Source organism: Paroedura picta, chromosome 13 (assembly GCF_049243985.1).
Source record: "Paroedura picta isolate Pp20150507F chromosome 13, Ppicta_v3.0, whole genome shotgun sequence".
NCBI lineage: Eukaryota > Metazoa > Chordata > Lepidosauria > Squamata > Gekkonidae > Paroedura > Paroedura picta.
The window spans coordinates 7,576,024-7,593,900 of NC_135381.1; the positions used below are offsets into that span (position 1 = coordinate 7,576,024).

Genomic DNA, 17,877 nt, shown 5'->3' on the forward strand with positions numbered 1-17,877 from the left:
CTCTGGATTTGTCTCGGAAAACAATATCATTTTAAGTGCCTCAATTTGTTCTGGATGTATAAGATTACAAAAATTCAATGAAGCAGAGCCAAATACTTGACAACTAACGTTTTGGGGATGCAAGGGGGCTTGGTGTTGTGTGTGTGTGTGTGTGTGGGGGGGAGATTTCCAAACTCCCCACAAAGGGCCTACCTCTTCATTGGGGTTTGTTGCCCCAGTTGTACCATTCATAATTTGCCATTCAATGCAAACTGGGCAGAGTCTATGGCTGATCATTTGGCGAAGGAGCCTTGGAAGTCTTCAAGCTGGAATTCTTCTGCATTGCCATCAAACTCTGACTTTTTCTTTTGCCTGTCGCTCAGGATCCTAAACCATGGTATAATCCCCATTTGGAATCGTGATTTTTAGGCAAGAGAACAAAGCAGAGCTCGGCTTTTAGGCTAACTCAGAACAAAATAGCATTCTATGTTTTGTTTGGGACTGCAGATACCTTTAATTTCCAAGCAGCTTAATAAGGGTACCAGTTCCAGGTAAAGAAATACCTGGAGATTTTGGGAGTGGAGCCTGGGGATGGCAGAATTAGGCAAATGGAAGGGACTTCACTGGGGTATAATGCCACAGAGTCTGCCTTCTAAAAATGCCATCTTTGTCACCTCAAGATCAATTGTAATCCAAGGAGACCTCCAGCCACCATTTGGAGGTTAAGATAGCAAGGTGGAAATACACATGGAAGGATGATTACAAGCAGGGGTGGTGGAAGTGTGACTCAATAAATCTTACTGCTATCAGAGAAATTCTTATGTTCCTACTAGAGGTTAACATGAAGCATGAAGAGAAGTTCCTGTCTTCAGAGTCTTTAATATCATCAGATTAGATTCCCAGGTAGTCTAGTTCCATTATGAAACTTTTTCAGCTCAACAGAAGAATTCCTATGTTCCAACTAGAGGTTAACATGAAGAGAAGTTCTTGTCTTCCGAGTCTTTAATGTCATCAGACTAGCTTCCTAGGTAGTGTCTAATTTCATTGTGAAACTTCTTCAGCTTTGTAGTAATTGCATGAGACCAAAACATTCAAACAGAAACAGAGACTGGAAACAGAACAGAGACTTTGTGCTCTACTTGACTTTTGGGGGAATCTAGTCTAGTGACATTAAAGACTGAGGGCAAGAACTTCTCTTCGTGCCTAATGTTAACCTCTGGTAGGAATATAGAAATTCCTCTGTTAACGGTAAGATTTATCGAGCCATCTGGAAGATGGTAACCCTAGGGAAGAAAGACAGTTCTGTGTTCCTGAAAGGACATGCCATGCACTATTGCCCAGTTTGCATTTACTGACAAATTTTGGATTACTGGGAAAGAAGGCAGGAATTTGGGTGCATAATAAGAGAGAGAAGGGCATAGCGGTGTGGAGGATCCAGAACATAACATCTAAACTGACTCAGTTGATCTTCTTTTCTGGGACTTACTGATTTCTGTTCTGCATTTATGCACTGTTTTTTTTTTCTACCAAGGCATTCAAGACAGTTTACAACTTAAAACATTTAAAATGCAATCTGAAAGATGCAAAAAAGCACTCCCAGAAATGACAAAAGGACTGAATTTCCTTCGTGGACATTGGTGGTCCTCTTCGTCAGACGTCGAGTGCTTGCACTTGAAAGCTCACACCTTGAATAAATCTTTGTTAGTCTTAAAGGTGCTACGGGACTCTGATTTTATTGTGCTACTTCAGACCAACACAGCTACTCATTTGAATCTATTGTTGTTGTTATTCTTATACTGCCCTTCCTAGCGGCTCAGGGCTGTGATTGCTGTAAGTCAGCAGCGATTTGACAGCACTTTACGCCCGTACGTCTTTCTACAAAATGGAAGATCTTGCTGCGATTTTGACCCAACTCTCTTTGGCTTGCGGTATAGGGCATTATAGCATGAAATTGCTCACGCAACGCTCTCCTGTTTTTTGTTGTTGATTCCAACATGGGGCGCCATAGAAATAGCAATCGAAGAGTCTGCAAAGCAGACTTCGCTCGCACGCTGGACAAGATGTTGAAATTGTTCAAGACCGAAATAAGAAGCAGATTGTGCGGGCGCATGTGGAGGGGGGGGAGCCACTGTACAAAGGCTGGAGTGCTTTTCTTGTTCTTCCGAGTGGTCTCCCGAGAGTCGATATTTATTTGGTGAGTCTCCCCAAGACGGTTTCAGGAAGAGCACAGAGCATGTGGTAGAAGGGTGAGCTCATGCTATAATTATGCCCCCTGTTGAAGCCTAAACACGCCACAGCTGTGAACCTCTTGAGGAGACAACAGATGGTATCCTGCCACTCTCACTCTTCTTTTACACCTCAGCTACTCTGGGTAGATAGTTGGGCTGCCACCTGGCCAGGAAAGAGGCATCAACAGGTATCCTTTGCCAAAGCAGTCCCTAATGATCCTGTGCCGTTCACAGCTGCTGTGTGGCTAAGTCTAGGAAACTATTCCTTTGAGCCGCTTGACAGAATTGCATTAGGTGTGTATGCCGGGGCTGAATTGAAGGCGGGGGGAATCAGATTTGCAATTCTCTAGCACGAGTACGGTGCGAGCTTCAATGGACTCCGCGGAATGGGAGAGGACAGGAAGGCCTGGAGGATCATTGCCCATGGGGTCGCGACGGGTCGGACACGACTTCGCAACTAGCGACGACAACAAGCACAAGGACTTGGGACTGGTCCAAAGGCAGAGTATAATATTTAAAATAAATATATTTGTTAAAGTTTGTAGGGGGGAAAGTTTAGGGAGGAAGCAGAGACGTAGGAGCCGATGGTTTTAAGGCTTCTGAAAAATCAGGATTTGAGAAGGGAAGAGAAATATAAAATGCAGGGTCACTTTTGTTCGGCCGTCAGGCTGTCAGAAATGGCAAAACCTGAGGTTAGCTGTTGTATATGATATTAAGAGGCTTTCGTGGCCATTAGGCATTAGCAACCGGTTTTCCAACTCTGTATTTAATAATTAAAACGGTGCAGCAAGACGCCTATAATTACAGCGTGGTTGCAGTCAAGCCCTGAAGGCCGCACTGCAGGGGGAGGCCAAACTGTGGGTCTCCAACCATCCATGGACTACAATTACCATGAGCCCCTGCCAGCAGGGGCTCATGGTAATTGTAGTCCATGGGTGTCCGGGGACCCACAGTTTGGCCAGCCCTCCCCTAATGGTTATACAGATTGATGTCCCCGATGGCCAGAGGAGACAACACTGAGACGAGGCAACAAGGGAAGGGAGGCATGTCTGATGGTGCTTGAACCATCATCATACCAGTACTAAATAGTCAGTGCTTGAAGGGCTGATCCTGCGTTGAGCAGGGGGTTGGACTAGGTGGCCTGTATGGCCCCTTCCAACTCTATGATTCTATGAAGGACCATCTGCTCTATGAACCACGAACTAATATGGTAGATCCTATCCCTGTTCTCCCTCTCTATTGGGTAAAAGTCAAAGGTTAGTCCAGTCAAACGAGACTTCCGCCAATGTACATGGCTCTTCTTCTGACGGAAAGCTACTTGGGGTAGCGTTGGATCCACCCCATTGTCCTCTTCAGAGGTCCAACTTGATCCCCTTCCAATAAGTGAAATGGGACTGTTTCCAATGAAGAAAACTCCTTCTCCTTGAGCATCACACTCCAAATTAGGCCTAGGCAACCAGTTTCCGGCAGGATACTCCCAGAACTTACCTGTACAAAAGCCATGCGGGGATGGGGATGTGAACTTTGTATAGTATGAATCAGGCTATGTTGACAAAATTTCAGGGGTCACAAGGACAGCATATGAAAGCAACAAGGAATTTGAAAGGGAGTATTTATACATTCGAACTTTATTCTAATCTCATAATAAATAAAATAAACCCCAGAAAGCCCTCCAGCGGCAGGAGGCAAAATGGTGGTTCTCCGCTGCCACACAGCCATGACAGCTACGTGGAGAATTGTCTCAAGTAGTGTAGAGCTACAACTGCTTCAAATACACTAATATGAAGAAGAAGGCGAGGAAGAAGAGGATAATAATACGAAATAATTGTTTTTTTAACCTGCCCTTTCAGAATTGCTCAGGGCAGGTTACAGCATTCATAAAAACACCACACGAAATAGGTTAAAAATATTATTAATCTAAATTTAATCGCCCCCAGGCAATTAGGAGTTGGTCTTTGTTTCTCCCAGTGGGTAAGGCCAGTATTTATTGGTGGCTGCTATTTTGGGCCCCCAACCTTAAGCCTGGTGGTACTGAGGCAAGGGGAGGGGAAGGAATCAAATTTGGCAGCCGGCCATATAAGTGAATTTGGAAAGTGGTCCAGGAGCCTTTCCTCCTGCAAATCAAGAATTCTAGGACAAGAGTAAAGCTGTCCAGCAAACAGGAAGGAATACAGGTGAACAGGGCAAGCTATTGATTGTTTCTTCTGCCAAACAAAGGGAACATTTCACCTTCGATTCACGCTGCAACTCTTTCCTCCAGAAAGTTAAATAAAACCGTTCAAACCAGACAAACCTCTGAAGGGGGGAACTACACTGCGCTGGCAAGTCTCTTTCAAGCCTCATAACCCCTGTGTGACACTTGGTAGTTTTTCAAAGGCAAATCTGATCCTGGTCTTCCCTCTCTCTGTCCCAGAGAAAGATGAAAACAGCTTAAAACGGGGCTTTGTTTTTCCATGGTTCAAAGACGTTCTCCTTTTATGCAGGCCCTAGGATATGCCACATGTCAGGCGTCTGGGCTGTAAAACACCATATGGAATCAAAAACGTTCCATGTGCACATACCCAGTTTAGTCAGAGTCTAGATCTCTCCAAATGCCTTCAAGATTTTTCTTGGACACTCGCCCCCCCCCCTCCTACTTCTCTCCCTATTAATCCTGGTAAATGGTCCACTTTTCTGAGCACTAAGTAATCCAGGGACAGTACTGGAGTGGGGGGGGGGGATATTGCTTTCCTTTTGATGAGATTTACAGCATCACTGCCCAATCACTTTCAGTCACAGTGGAGATAGTAGCAGACAGCAAAACTTTGGATTCCCTGACAGTAGAACCACTTTGCCTATGAGCCAGCTTCATGTAGTGGTTAAGAGCGGCAGCCTCTGTTCTGGGCTGATTCTGCACTTACTTTTTCCAAACGTAAATCTTGCCGGGGTCGATTTGAACCCGTATCTACAGCCTTTCTTTTCCCCTATTTTAAGTACGCTGCCCTTCTGCATTTGCATTGTCCCAATTTTCTGTCTCCTTTCTGCTTGATGGGGAGTGGGCCGGGTGAAGATCCAGCAAGCAAAGGGCTGGAGAGTGCTTTATTTCCTGCCTGTTGACTCCCAACGATACAGCCAGAGGAAGCTGGGGAAGGGGCAAATGGAGCACAAGGCTGCTTGTTTATCTTTCTTTTCCTGCAGAGCGGGGTGGGGGTAGGGAGGTGAGGCAGCAGCCTCACAGAGAACAAGGAGGGGAAAGTAAATCCAAGAGGCAAATCTCTGCTCATAGAAATATGGCCTTTTGGAGCACAGTCACTTTAAAACAGATACCAAAATGAGGGCAAAAATAAGTCTTGCAAGGGAATGGCAACCAGGAACTAGACAGTCTTTGAACTGATGCCCTGACCAATCAGCGACAGACTGATTCTCTACATCAGCATCGGAGACATGGGGCAGGAAGTTAATCTAGCCAAATGCAGATATCTATACTTAATACTTATATCCGCTCTTGGATATCACGGGGGAAAGTAGTGTCACCACAGATCAATCATAGATGTTGCAGAGGGAAAATTTAAAGCGCTAAATATCAGAATTGAAATCGAATAATGTATAGATTAATTTCTTTAATTCTGGGTCACCAGAGATACAAAGCCAAGGACAGATTCACCCCTGGAGAGCCAGGTTTGCTTCCCCACTCCTCCTCCACGTGCAGTGAGCTAGGTAACCTTGGGTGCTGGTCACAGTCCTGTTAGGGTTGTCTCAGCCTCACCTACCACCCAGGGTTGTGGGAAGAGGAAAGGAAGGCAATTGGAAGCCGCTTCGAGACTGTGGGGTAGTGAAAAGTAGGGTATAAAACCCAACTCTTCTCCTTCATGAAAACGATGGCTAATGAACAAAATGTCTCTATAAAACATGGTTCTCAAGTTCCCCCTAGTTGTAGAAATGCAAATGAAGAGGTGGGGTTATGCTAATAGGACCAGATGCATTGGCTGCCCACTATGGCCTTTGGGTGAATGACCTGCAACCTGTAGGACCTATCTTGGCACAGATTGGCAACACTGTGGTCACCTCTGGCAGCTTGAGCTTCCATGCGCCGGGTGTCTCCCGATGCACCTCTGTTTTCTCAACACAACTCACTGTTGACTCAAACTGGTGGGAAACAACAAACAGTTCTTAGAAACACCATTGCTGTGTAGTTGCTCCAGGCTGTATTTTCCTTCCAGGAGACAGAATGCAACGTGCTATCATGCCTGGCACATAGTTTTGCAATATACAGGCCCAATATAACCACTTGCCTTCATGACAGCCAATTTCCTCATTAAACTAGTTATATACCAGGAAATGAATGAGGACTTGTTCAAACGCAGCCAGCTTTCTTGTTCATCTGCTCCCGGTTCTCAGTAGCTGAAGTCAGAGTTTCTCTCCAGGGAATAGTTACATCCCGGCATTCATGATATTCTGGCTCGCCTGTGATGGCAGAGTGAGGCTGTACCTTCTTAGATAGAGTCATGGAGGATGAATCTATCAGTGGCCACTAGGCCATAGTGACTGAGAGGAACCTCCACGTTCAGAGGCACAAAGCCTCTCAATCCCATAGTCAGGTAGCAACATCAGGGGAAGGCCTAAACTTCTATGCCCTGTGGTTGGCCACTGTGTGAGGCAGGATGCTGGACTAGATGGACCACTGGTCTGATCCAGCAGGGCTCTTCTGGTGTTCTTATGAAGTCATCAGCCTCTCTGCCCTGTTGCCCCCCCCCCCCCCCCCGAAAGGAACTGGCTGAATGCTGTGTGAGATGGGATGCTGGACTAGATGGACCTCTAATCTGATCCAACAGGGTTCTTCTGGTGTTCTTCTAAGGCCTTGGACTCTATTTCCTGTTGTTAGCCCTCCAGAGGAACTGGTTGGTCACTGTGTGAGAGGATGCTAGACTAGATGGTGTGATCCAATAGGGTTGTTCTTATGTTTGTGACCTGACTCCGAGACCACCAGACAGCTACAAGTGGATGTAACATTTGAATAGGACACACACAGAGAACACACAGGTGAAGCTGTCTTTGACTGAATCAGATCATCTTTAAGGTTTATTTTGTCAGACTAGCAGCAGTTCTCCATGGTCTCAAGTGGACGTCTTTCACATCCCCAATTACCTGGTCCTTTCAACTGGACATGCCAGGGATTGAACCTGGGACTTCCTGCATGCAAAGCTCTACCATGGAGCCAAAGACCCCTCTGAAAAAAAATGAGAGCCAGTGCAGTGTAGTGATCAGAATTACAGACTCATAGAGTTGGAGGGGACCTCCATTGTTATCTTGTCCAACCCTCTGAAAAACATAGCAAATTCATAACTACCTGCCCCCCACAGTGGCCCTAGTCCCATGCCCAGATTATGCCCTTCTGCCCACCTACTTACAATCAACCTAAAATGGTTGGTTGCTGTCCAAAACAGGAGCCGGACTAGAAAGACCACCATTGCTGGCATTCAGAGGTATGCTGCTTCCGAATATGAAGGCTGTATTAGCTATCATATTGGAAAGATTCTTATGTTTTTTTTCATAGAATCATAGAGTTGGAAGGGGCCATACAGGCCATCTAGTCCAACCCCCTGCTCAATGCAGGATCAATATCCCAATAGCATTTACTGGGGCTACAGAACACAGTTAATCAAGCCTCCAGCCCTGCTTCCCGCCCGTTTTAATTGTGATGGAATTTATTGGCTACCAACCGGGCTTCAGCGGAGACATACCAGAGCACCTATTTGGCGGCTCAGCCTGCATCGTTTACTGTACGGATTCCGCTTGCATTATTTGGTTGGTTGGTCTGGCAAGGGACCTTCGTCCCGCGAGCTGTCATTCCAGCTCCGCTGCCAGCCGCTCCGCGGACTTAATAGCCGAAATGTCATAGACTTCATTCATCAGGCGGCATTCTTTCCTAATTGAGGGCCTTCGTTTGGATTTTTTAATACTTCACTGAGCTCGGGAGTGATCCTGGCCTTCGTGTAAAAAACAAAAGGAAACATTTCCCATTTGCTTCCAGAGCAGAACCAATTACATTTCCTCTCCCCGTTCTTCTAGGGAGAGAAGCAAAAAACCAAATAACCACAATGGCCCAGCAGTGAACTTCATGGCAGAACTCTTGGGGATTAAGGAGAACCATTCTTGGTTGTCATCGGGAAGAAACAAAGCGATTTCTAGCAAAGGAGGGTGTTGTGTCTGTGGGCATTTGGAGACCAGGAGCTCGAGAGCAGAAACTGAGATCCGAAATCCTTGTGAGCGTTTCGCTGGTTCCTGGGTCACAGCCAATCAGTGAATGGAGTTAAGGACCATTCACAGCCTCCTTTAAGGGTCAACTGCACGTTTTGGCGGGAGCCACAAATGTGGATATAAGTTCCCCAGTTCTGGTTGTTGCTCAGTATTTCTGGTTGCATAAAGTTACTGGTGGCTTGGAGCCCAGTGTCTTACTGAACCCACGGATTTAATAGAGGGGACTTCTTGGGAGTAATTCTGCCAGCTGCATGTTATTCTGGCTGATTTTCTGTTTCTTTTTCTGTTTTCGGGTGTTTAAGCCTAGGTGGTGGCCAGAGGTAACCTTACTACAGAGTTTTCCCAGCGATTCCTAGAGCTACCCTTGGCCACTCCCAGAGAGCTTGAGAAATCGCCAAGAACTCTATGGTCAGAACTTCGTAAAAGTAGACGAGGACTTGTTTGTCTTTTTAAAAATTTCTCCTTAGGATGATTGCACCCCCCCTCCCCGCTTAAGTCCAGTTTTTGTCCGCTGATCAGATGAATGTCTGCAGGGAAAGGCAGCAGTTACCTTCATCTCCCACTGAATGAATGAATGAATGAATGAATGAATGAATGAATGAATGAATGAATGAATGAATGAATGAGCGAACACGGCAGGACAGGTAAAATATCTGCGATTTTATTTTATTCTGCCATCTGAGCTACTTGTTTATGGCCCTCCATGGAGCACAGCCTTCAGCAGAGATTAACAGTTCAGTTTAGGGCTGAAGCCAGGAATCCCCAACCCCATGGCCTTTCCCAGAAGTTTGGATGGCCACCGACATCACTTCATGTATACCCCACTCTTCTCTATTTTTTGCTAAACAATATTAAAAGTCACATAGGTCGTCCGATCAGAACTTGCCCATGCCATTTCAGGTAACTTTAGTTGACAAATTAAACGCAGTCTTAAAATTCCACCACGTCCCACCATGGATTTTAACTTACCGACCCTTCTCCTGGAACTTCATCATAACTTCTTGTTCAGAAATCCAAAACCCTTAATTTTGTAAATTAGCTAGCTAGCAGCAGGGTGAGAACCATTTTCCTATGACTGGTCTTCTCCAGAACTGGCCAATGAGAACATGTTAAGTCACGGCTTTCCAAAAACAAAACAAGAAATGTAAACCACAGAACAGAACCCAAACGGCTTCCAAAGGTCAGAACGCAGAGCCGCCTCCAACACACGAGAATCGTAAGTTCCAGATTTAAATTCCAAGACTGAACAAATCATTTGCACGACATCTGAAAGTCATCTCGTTTTTCGCCTACGTCACTGAGCTCTGATGCAGTTTGCCAATTTCATCCAAACTGTTGATTTAATCGGCTGTTAATTATTCCGCTGATAAAACAGCACTCAAGCAGCATTACTCATTTGACTCTAGCAACCGTTCATTTATCACTGGGATCTTTGCTGTTTGTCTGTACCATTCCGCTGCTGGTTTCCTTACTGCAAACATGCTGGTAGCAAGCACAATTCTAAGCCAAATTAAAACTCTACTAAAGCTCTAATCATATAGACATAAGCACCATCGAACTCATTGGGGGCTTCCCTCTGAGTAAACATGTGCAGGATTAGGCCATAATCTCCTGTAGTCTCCAGAGCTCATTAAGTCAGGCAGCCCAATCTTATCTGTGTTTACTCAAAACCAAGTGAGACAGAAAGCAGATTCTCTAAGGGGAATACAGTCGTCAAAAAGTGCTTTATCTCTTGTATACAGCGGGTGACACAAATTTTCCCTCCTTCTTCCAGTTTTAATCTAACAGAAACCTTCCATGGTAGACACATAGAGCTGGAAGCCTCTGCAAGGATCACCTTTTTGAGGGGTAGCCCAATGGTGCCTCTCCATATGTTCATGGACTACAATTCCCATGAGCCCCTGCAAGCATGGCCAATTGGCAGGGGCTCGTGGGAACTGTTGTCCATGGGCATCTGGAGCGCCACAGTTTGGCCAACCCTGACCTAGTCCAACCCAATGTCCGACGCAAGGAATTCACCACTGCTTCCACCAAACAACCCCTGCTCTATGCTCAGAGGAAGAAAACCTTCCAGGTTCCCTGGGCCAATCGGGCCTGGAGGAAAATTCCTTCCTGATCTCAAAGTGGTGGCTGGCACTGCCCTGGGGATGTTAGAAAGGGCCATGACCGGCCCAAATCCACAGATGATGATGATGATGATGATATTTATAGCCCGCCACTCCCTTGCTTGCGGCTCATGGCGGGTAACAATATCACCCCCATTAAAACCCCATAAAAACAATAACAACATTGCCAATATTGCCGGCATGGCAAGAACGGCAGCTCAACTCCCCCCCCCTCCCCCCTCCCCCCTCCCCCCTCCCCCCTCCCCCCTCCCCCCTCCCCCCTCCCAGATTGCTGTCATCTACTGTCCATCTACAGTATGTAAGCTGTCCATCTACCTTCTGCTGAAAAACCTCCAAAGGTGGAGAGCCCACCAACTCCCGAGGAAGCCTGTTCCACTGAGGAACTGCTCTGCCCGGAAGTAAGCAGGGATCCAATCCCAATATCCTACCTTGCCCATGGCACTACACCAGCTCTCCGGGAAGAGTCACACAACTCTCCTGGACAGTCCGTGGTCGCCTTTAACAAACCGGAGTGAAACAGGTGTTCCCATGATGCATCTTGGGCTGCCATCTTTTCTCCTGTTGCTGCTCCTGGCCGACCGACAATAGCAAAACCAAGGCACCAAAGCTCAGCCTCCCCCTTTCTCCCCCGAAAAGATTCACCTTCGTGCTATCTCTACCCGTTAGCCTGGGAAACAGCTGTAGCTGCTAATTAGTATAATTGGGACTGTAACAAGAAGGGGAGGAAATCACACACAATAGTCTAATGGTTTATGAAATTAAGCCTGATGGGGAGAAAACAGAGGGGATTTCCTGCCCACCCCCCCTCTCCCATGACACAGGACCTCTGGGGTCACCCAATGGGCGGTAGAACGCAGGATAGCCAAAACAAACTCTACCCCACACATCATGCATTTGTCCCGGTGGGATAGCTGGGTTAGTCTGTTGTGGCAAATTAATGCAAGAGTCGGGGAGCCTTTAAGGAGCTACCTGACTCTGGTACAATTAGCTTCTGGGACTCATGGCCACCAGATTGGATGGGCATCATTTTAGGCCCTTCTCAAATCAGGCTAGGCAAACTTTACTGACCAGCTGCACCTGGATTTTACTTTTAGCACTGGAAAATCCAGTTGTAAACGGTTACTAAAGTGCATTATGGAGTCATTACACATACACACGCACAAGCACACACACACACACACACACGTTGAATAATGCACTTTCCCTGTGCTTTTGCAGCTGCTTTTCCTGAGCTAACAGGAAAATCTCCTTCGTAAGTGCATTGAAAGTGCAGGATGCTATGTGTGCAGAGTGGGAAATGTTTTGTAGGCTTCTAAACAGGCATCTGATCCGGCAGGATTCTTCTTGCTTTCTTAAGAAACCTTAATTCAGCAGTTTGGCACTTTCAGCCTGCCCCAAAACTTTTACTGCGTGCATGACATGTGCCTCTCACAGTCTCTAAAACACTGAGGGCTGCCCGCTCAGGATGGGAAACACCTGGAGATTTTGGGGGCAGAGCCCGAGGGCGGGGCAGGGTTTGGGGGCATAACACCATAGACCCCACCTTTCAAAGCAGCCTTTTCCTCCAGTTAAGCTGATGTCCATTTCCAGGAGTTCACTGGTCATAGCGGGAGATCCTCCAGCTGCCCCCTGGAGGTTGGCAGCCCTGAAAAGGCTTCAACATAGGGCAAGATGCTCTCGGCTGGAGAGACATCCCAGTTTGTAAGAGGGCTGAACTTGATCTGTAAGAGGCATCTCCCCCGCTCGCCCGCCGGCCCACGCACAAGTTAAACAGGTCCGTCAGGTTTTCGGAAGGACAGAGAAACCTGCCGGACCCGCTTGGCCAGACCCAAAAGAAGGGCTGAGGCCGGTTTCAGAACCGTCCTCCTCCGCCGATGAGTCGCAGGACTCAACAGCCGCCTTCGTCTCCCTCTCCGGTGCCTCCCCCGTCCATCCGGCTCCGGCCCCGACTCCTGCGAGGCGCGTCAGAGGCGAGCCAACACTTCGCAACTTAATGCAAAGGCGGCCGGGGGTGGGAGGTGGGGAGCGCAGACAGGAGAGATCAAACGTGCAAAGGCAGGCTCCAAAGCAAAATTTGCATTTTTTTTTAAAAAAAGGATAAACACCCTCCTCCTCCCCCCCTAAAAACAAATAAAAGGCCAGCTTCAATGGGGAAGCTGTTTTTTTTCTCTCTCTCTCCTCCAAACCCCCCCCCCTAGCAAATTGCAAACACCCCCTCTCTGCGTGACATGAAAGGCTGCTCGCCGCCTTCTCCCCCCCCCAAACATATGGGTGCAATTTGCAAATCCAAGCCTTTCTCCGGAGCCGCCCCCCCCCCCTCAATCCTCCTCCCCTGGAAAAACAACCACAGCCTGGCAAGTCCGGGCACGCCAAAGCAACCCCCTCCTCGTTTCCCGATTGCCCGCGTGCCAGGCAGGTACGGCCGCCCCCGCCCGGGAGCTGGCCTGGAGGGTCTCCCGGGGAGGCGGAAACCCAGGCGCGGAGGGGGAGCGCGCCGCCTCGCTTACCTTCCCTTCTGCCCCCCAGAAGCAGAGCGCCGCTGTCAACAGATGGAGGCAGCCAGGTCTCCTGGCCAACGGGAGAGTTTTGGCCATGCTCGGCTGGGCGGGGGTGTGGGGAGATGTTGTCCTTGCTGCTGCTGCTGCTGCTGCTGCTTCTTCGCCTCCCGGACTGTCCCCTCTCCCCCCCCAGCCCACCCCCTTGGCTGTTTTTGTGCGATGGCAGAGAGGGGGAGAAGGCGGCTGTGCCAATACCTTCCTCGCCCGGGTCTGGTCCTCCTCTCCTTCGCCTCCTTTTTCCTCTCCCTTCCCCACCTCCTCCTCCTCCTCCTCCTGCTCCTGTTCCACTCCCTCCCTCCTCCTCCTCCTCCTCCTGCTGCTCTCTGTCCCCCCCTCCGTGGATCACCTGCTACGGAGGGGATGGGGATGGAGGAGAAGCAGCGGCAGTGGGGGCGGGAGGGGTGGAGGGGCTTGGTGGTCCATCATGCATTCCAACCTGCCGCCCCCAGGGAGAGAAGAGCTGGGTTTGGGGGTACCCCGCTTCCCACGACCCGGAGGAGGTTCAAAGGAGCTTGCAATCGCCTGCCCTTCCTCTCCCTGCCACAGACGCACTGTAAGGCTGAGAGAGTTCTGAGAGAACTGGGATGGCTCAAGGTCACCCAGCTACCTGCCTGTGGAGGAGTGGGGAATGGAACCCGGCTCTCCAGATTAAAGGCTGCTGCTCTTAAGCAGTCTGCTAAGCCAGCTGTCAGAAAGTCTGTGCTGTCTGCCAAGTAGAAGAAGAAAACCTGGGGTTCTGTACCTTGCTTTTTGCTACCGAAACTGGACTCACCTGGTCGGGCTCCTGGTAAGGTTACCGAAACACAAATGGTTTCACGTGGGTAGCCCTATTGGTCTGCAGTAGAAGAAAAAGAGCTGGGTTTGGGTTTTTTTTTTTTATTCTGCTTTTTACTACCTGAAGGAGTCTCAAAGCGACTTACAATCACCTTCCCTTCCTTCTCCCCATAACAGACACCCTGTGTGGTAGGTAGGGCTGAGAGAGCTCAGACAGAACTTCTCAGTGAGAATGGCTCTAAGAGAACTGTGACTAGCCCAAGGTCACCCAGCTGACTGCATGTAGAGGAGTGAGGAATCAAACCTGGTTTGTCAGGTTAGAAGCCACCATGCTTAACTACGTAAGCCAAGCTTTCCCTTCCTCTCCGCACAACAGGCACCCTGAAAGGTAGGCTAATCACTACCCCACAGTGGCTCTCTTATTTCTGCCACAGAAGGTATAGTCTAGGGCAGGAGTAGTTGACCTGTAGTTCTCCAGATGTTCATAGACTGCAATTCCCATGAGCCCCTGCCAGCAAACGCTGGCAGGGGCTCATGGGAATTGTAGTCCATGGACATCTGGAGGACCACAGGTTGACCACCTCTGGTCTAGGGGAGAAACCAATGCAATTTGGGACTGGCTTGTTTGTTTTGGAGCTATTTGGACTAGGAGCCCCTTAAAGACCAACCAGACTCCCAGGGTCAAAGCTTTCAAGCATCAAAGCTCCCTTGGGCAGGTTCAAGTAGGAAGGAAAATCTCAGGTCTTCACATCTACTTGCATCCAACAACGAGAGCTTTGACTCTCCAAAGCTTGCAGGGGCTCATGGGAATTGTAGTTCATGGATATCTGGAGAGCCACAGTTTGGCCACCCCTAAGAGGCTCAAGGTTTAAGTCCCCACTGTGTCCTGGAAACTTGCCGGATAACTTCAGGCAAGTTACGTGCTGTCAGCCTTGCCTACCTCGCAGGGTTATTGTGAAGAGCAGAGAGCAACCTACGCCGTTTTGGGTCCCCAGTGAGGAAAATGGCAGTGATAGAGGATAACATCAAAACACACACACACAAACAGTTTGTGTGTACTTAGATATACACAATAATATGTAAATTAACATTTTTTTAGTTCTGTTTGTTATCCAGTCCCTGGAAGCCAAAGGAAAATATAATGCATGCATTATAGAGAATTTTTCCTTTGGCATCCAAGGACTGAACAGCAAACAGGACTCATAATTTTTGATTTACACATTATTGTGTTATTGTGTATATATATATATATATATATATATATATATATATATATATATATATATATATCTATGCACACACAAACTGTTGTCCCCCCCCCTGTTATCTTGTTTGTTTGCTCCTGTTGTTCAAGGAGTGGTATAAAGGAAGCACATAAATTAGCCTTGCAAAGTAGCTCCGTATTAATATAACTACAAATGCGGGAAGTATGAGACAAGTGGAAAATATCTCGGAATCTCCCTGTGCATTGAGAGAGGGAGCCTATAAACTCTCTGGGAGGCTGATTTCTCCTTCCCCACAGCCTTTAATTGAATCTCAGCTGCTCACAACTTTTCTTGCCTCCTGGAGCGTACTCAGGCCGCGACAATCCCATTTTGCGCGTGCTTGTTTTTCTTTTGGTAAGTTGACAAAGTAATTTCCCCCTTTCTCACCTTGGGGAGGCCTTCAAGTGTGCAGAGACCGATACCTTTTCTGTGGCTGGCTTGGTTTTGCAGTTTTCTTTGTCTGCCCGGAAGCCAGACACTTTAGATGCAGTGATGTAATTGTGTGGCGACGGGGAAGCGAGGACAGACACGGTGAGTAAGAATGACTTGGATGCAGCTACCGTTTTGGGGACGTATGACATTGAGCCCAGGCTGGCATTGCTGAACCACTGGTTCACCCCAGCTCTCCTTAGGACAGCAATGAAGAATGAGACAAAATGCAACTTTTCTACCTGTGGGTGCCCAAGCCAACAATCATTCTTGGCGAACTCAATCTATCAATCCAACTGACTGCTAGTTTTTGATGATCTGCATCTTTGCTGCTTTTCACCCTAGAATGATGGAATTAATACGGACTTTGTGCTTTGTGATGTGGGTCCCCGTCCCTACTCTCCTGGATGCCCACCAAATGTTTTGAGAAAGTGGGTGGGGCTTTTGCCAAGCAAGGCTTCTGATTGGTCACTGGAGATCTGATTGGCATAAGGCTCTTGGTTGCGTGATTGAAGTCAAGCTGCAGCAGCCATCTTGTGGCTGCCTGCACCATACCCTACTGCAGGGGTCGTCAACCTGTGGTCCTCCAGATGTCCATGGACTACAATTCCCATGAGCCCCTGCCAGCTGGCAGGGGCTCATGGGAATTGTAGTCCATGGGCATCTGGAGGACCACAGGTTGACTACCCGTGCCCTACTGTGTCTGAATTCCAAAGTTGCCTGCAGGCTCAAGAAGGTTGGGGACAATAGATAATGCACTTTCAATGCACTTTCGAAGTAGATTTTCCGGTTCCGCACAGGAAAATCCAGCTGCCAAAGCCCATTGAAAGTGCATTATCCTGTGTGTGCAGACTAGGCCCAGATCAGACCACTGAGCCTTCAAGGTCATTATCGCCAACCCATACTGGCTGTGGCTCCCCAGGGTCTCAGGTAAAGGTCTGTCACATCACCAGGAGCCTTTTAGCAGGAGATGCCAGGGATTGATCTTGGGACCTTTTGCATGCTAAGCAGATGCTGTACCTCTGAGCCACAAGCCCCTCTCTCCCATGGTCGCAGTTTGTGTGAGCGTCTCACAAGCTAGGAGGCAGTTATCTTCCCACCTCCGCATGGCTTTGCTTGTCAGGCCACACTGTTATTAGCTCTGAAACAAAAAGGATGGACATTTTCTTTTGTTATTTTAGGCCTAATAACAGTGACTGCTTCCAGATGGAGCGGAAACCGCTTCTGCGTACCCTTTTTCCGTGCTGCCTGCTTTGTTCTAGTCCCTATCTGCAACTCTTTGGCATAACTGAGCATTAGGCGTGCATGTTTTTTTTGAGGGGTGGAACACCCTGCAATGGCCCCCTGTAAAGGGCTTTCTTTTCTTTTCCCCAGTCCCACAATGTGACTCAGTAAGGAGTCTCTTTAAAGGGAATAATGGTAGGCAGAGGTACTGTGAAGCTTAGCCGCACAAGGTGGAATTTAGCTCCATGTACTCATTTACACATACAGTCTTTGCTCGTGGTTTATGAAGAGAGTTTTGACTCTCAAGAGCTTGTATCTAGAAGCACTTTTTGACCTGCAAGGTGCTACTGGACTCTAATCCAAGCCATGTACCCCCAAGCACTCACACCCTTCCACCTGCCTAAATGCCTCTCCCCTGCCCAGATGTCTCCTTCTCATCTGATCACGAGCCCTCCCACCACCCCTGTTCACAGCTGCCTTAGACTTTTCTCTTGTGGCACTGGGCTATGCATGCAGCAGGAAGCACAGGTGGTGTAGCATTAGTAAGGGAGTGGGCCAGGGGGTGTCGGCCGCAGTGGGCCCTCTCTAAAACATTGGGCCCTGGTGGCTGCTCATCTGAGGTGATGCCAGGCTTGTTCCTATGGGGCATGTCTGAACCAGGCCACTGGCTGTCACGTCTGCAGAAAATGCTTAAATGACCCCCTCAATGAGATATTCCCAGTAGAGTTTGCTTTCAAGGGCTGCTGTTTTTTTGTTTTTTTTAATATCTTATTGTAGTTTGGCTAAGTGTTCCTGCTGCCTTGCTCAGCAAACGGTTTCCGCCTGCCCCGTAATCTGCCCTTTGAAAAAAGCAAAATCTTCCGATGTGCCACTTTCTTGCCTGCTGCCGTCAAATCCCACTGTGATTATGAACATTAGGACAAGTTAAGCTCGGGGAAAACATCTTTCTGATGAGGCGTTCAAAAGGATAAAAGGGAGAGGGGAAATGCTCACCAAGTTTTGAACCTGGGAAGTCCTAATCTGACAGAAGTAACGACTCAGTCTCAAAGTTCTCACT

General features: G+C 48.0%; 1 protein-coding gene across 2 annotated transcripts in view; it reads right to left on the reverse strand.

Annotated features, from left to right (window-relative positions):
* LOC143822687 (uncharacterized) overlaps positions 1–13,359 on the reverse strand; it is a 29,628-nt gene extending 16,269 nt beyond the window's left edge. The window contains exon 1 of one of the 2 annotated variants that reach the window (XM_077308124.1): positions 10,999–12,531. In XM_077308124.1, coding sequence (XP_077164239.1) covers positions 10,999–11,007 — 9 coding nt within the window. In that variant the 5' untranslated portion in view covers positions 11,008–12,531. Of the gene's footprint in view, positions 1–10,998; positions 12,532–13,077 lie in introns of those variants that run through there. The other variant, XM_077308123.1, reaches the window with a different exon arrangement.
* Between the last annotated feature and the right edge of the window lie 4,518 nt (positions 13,360–17,877).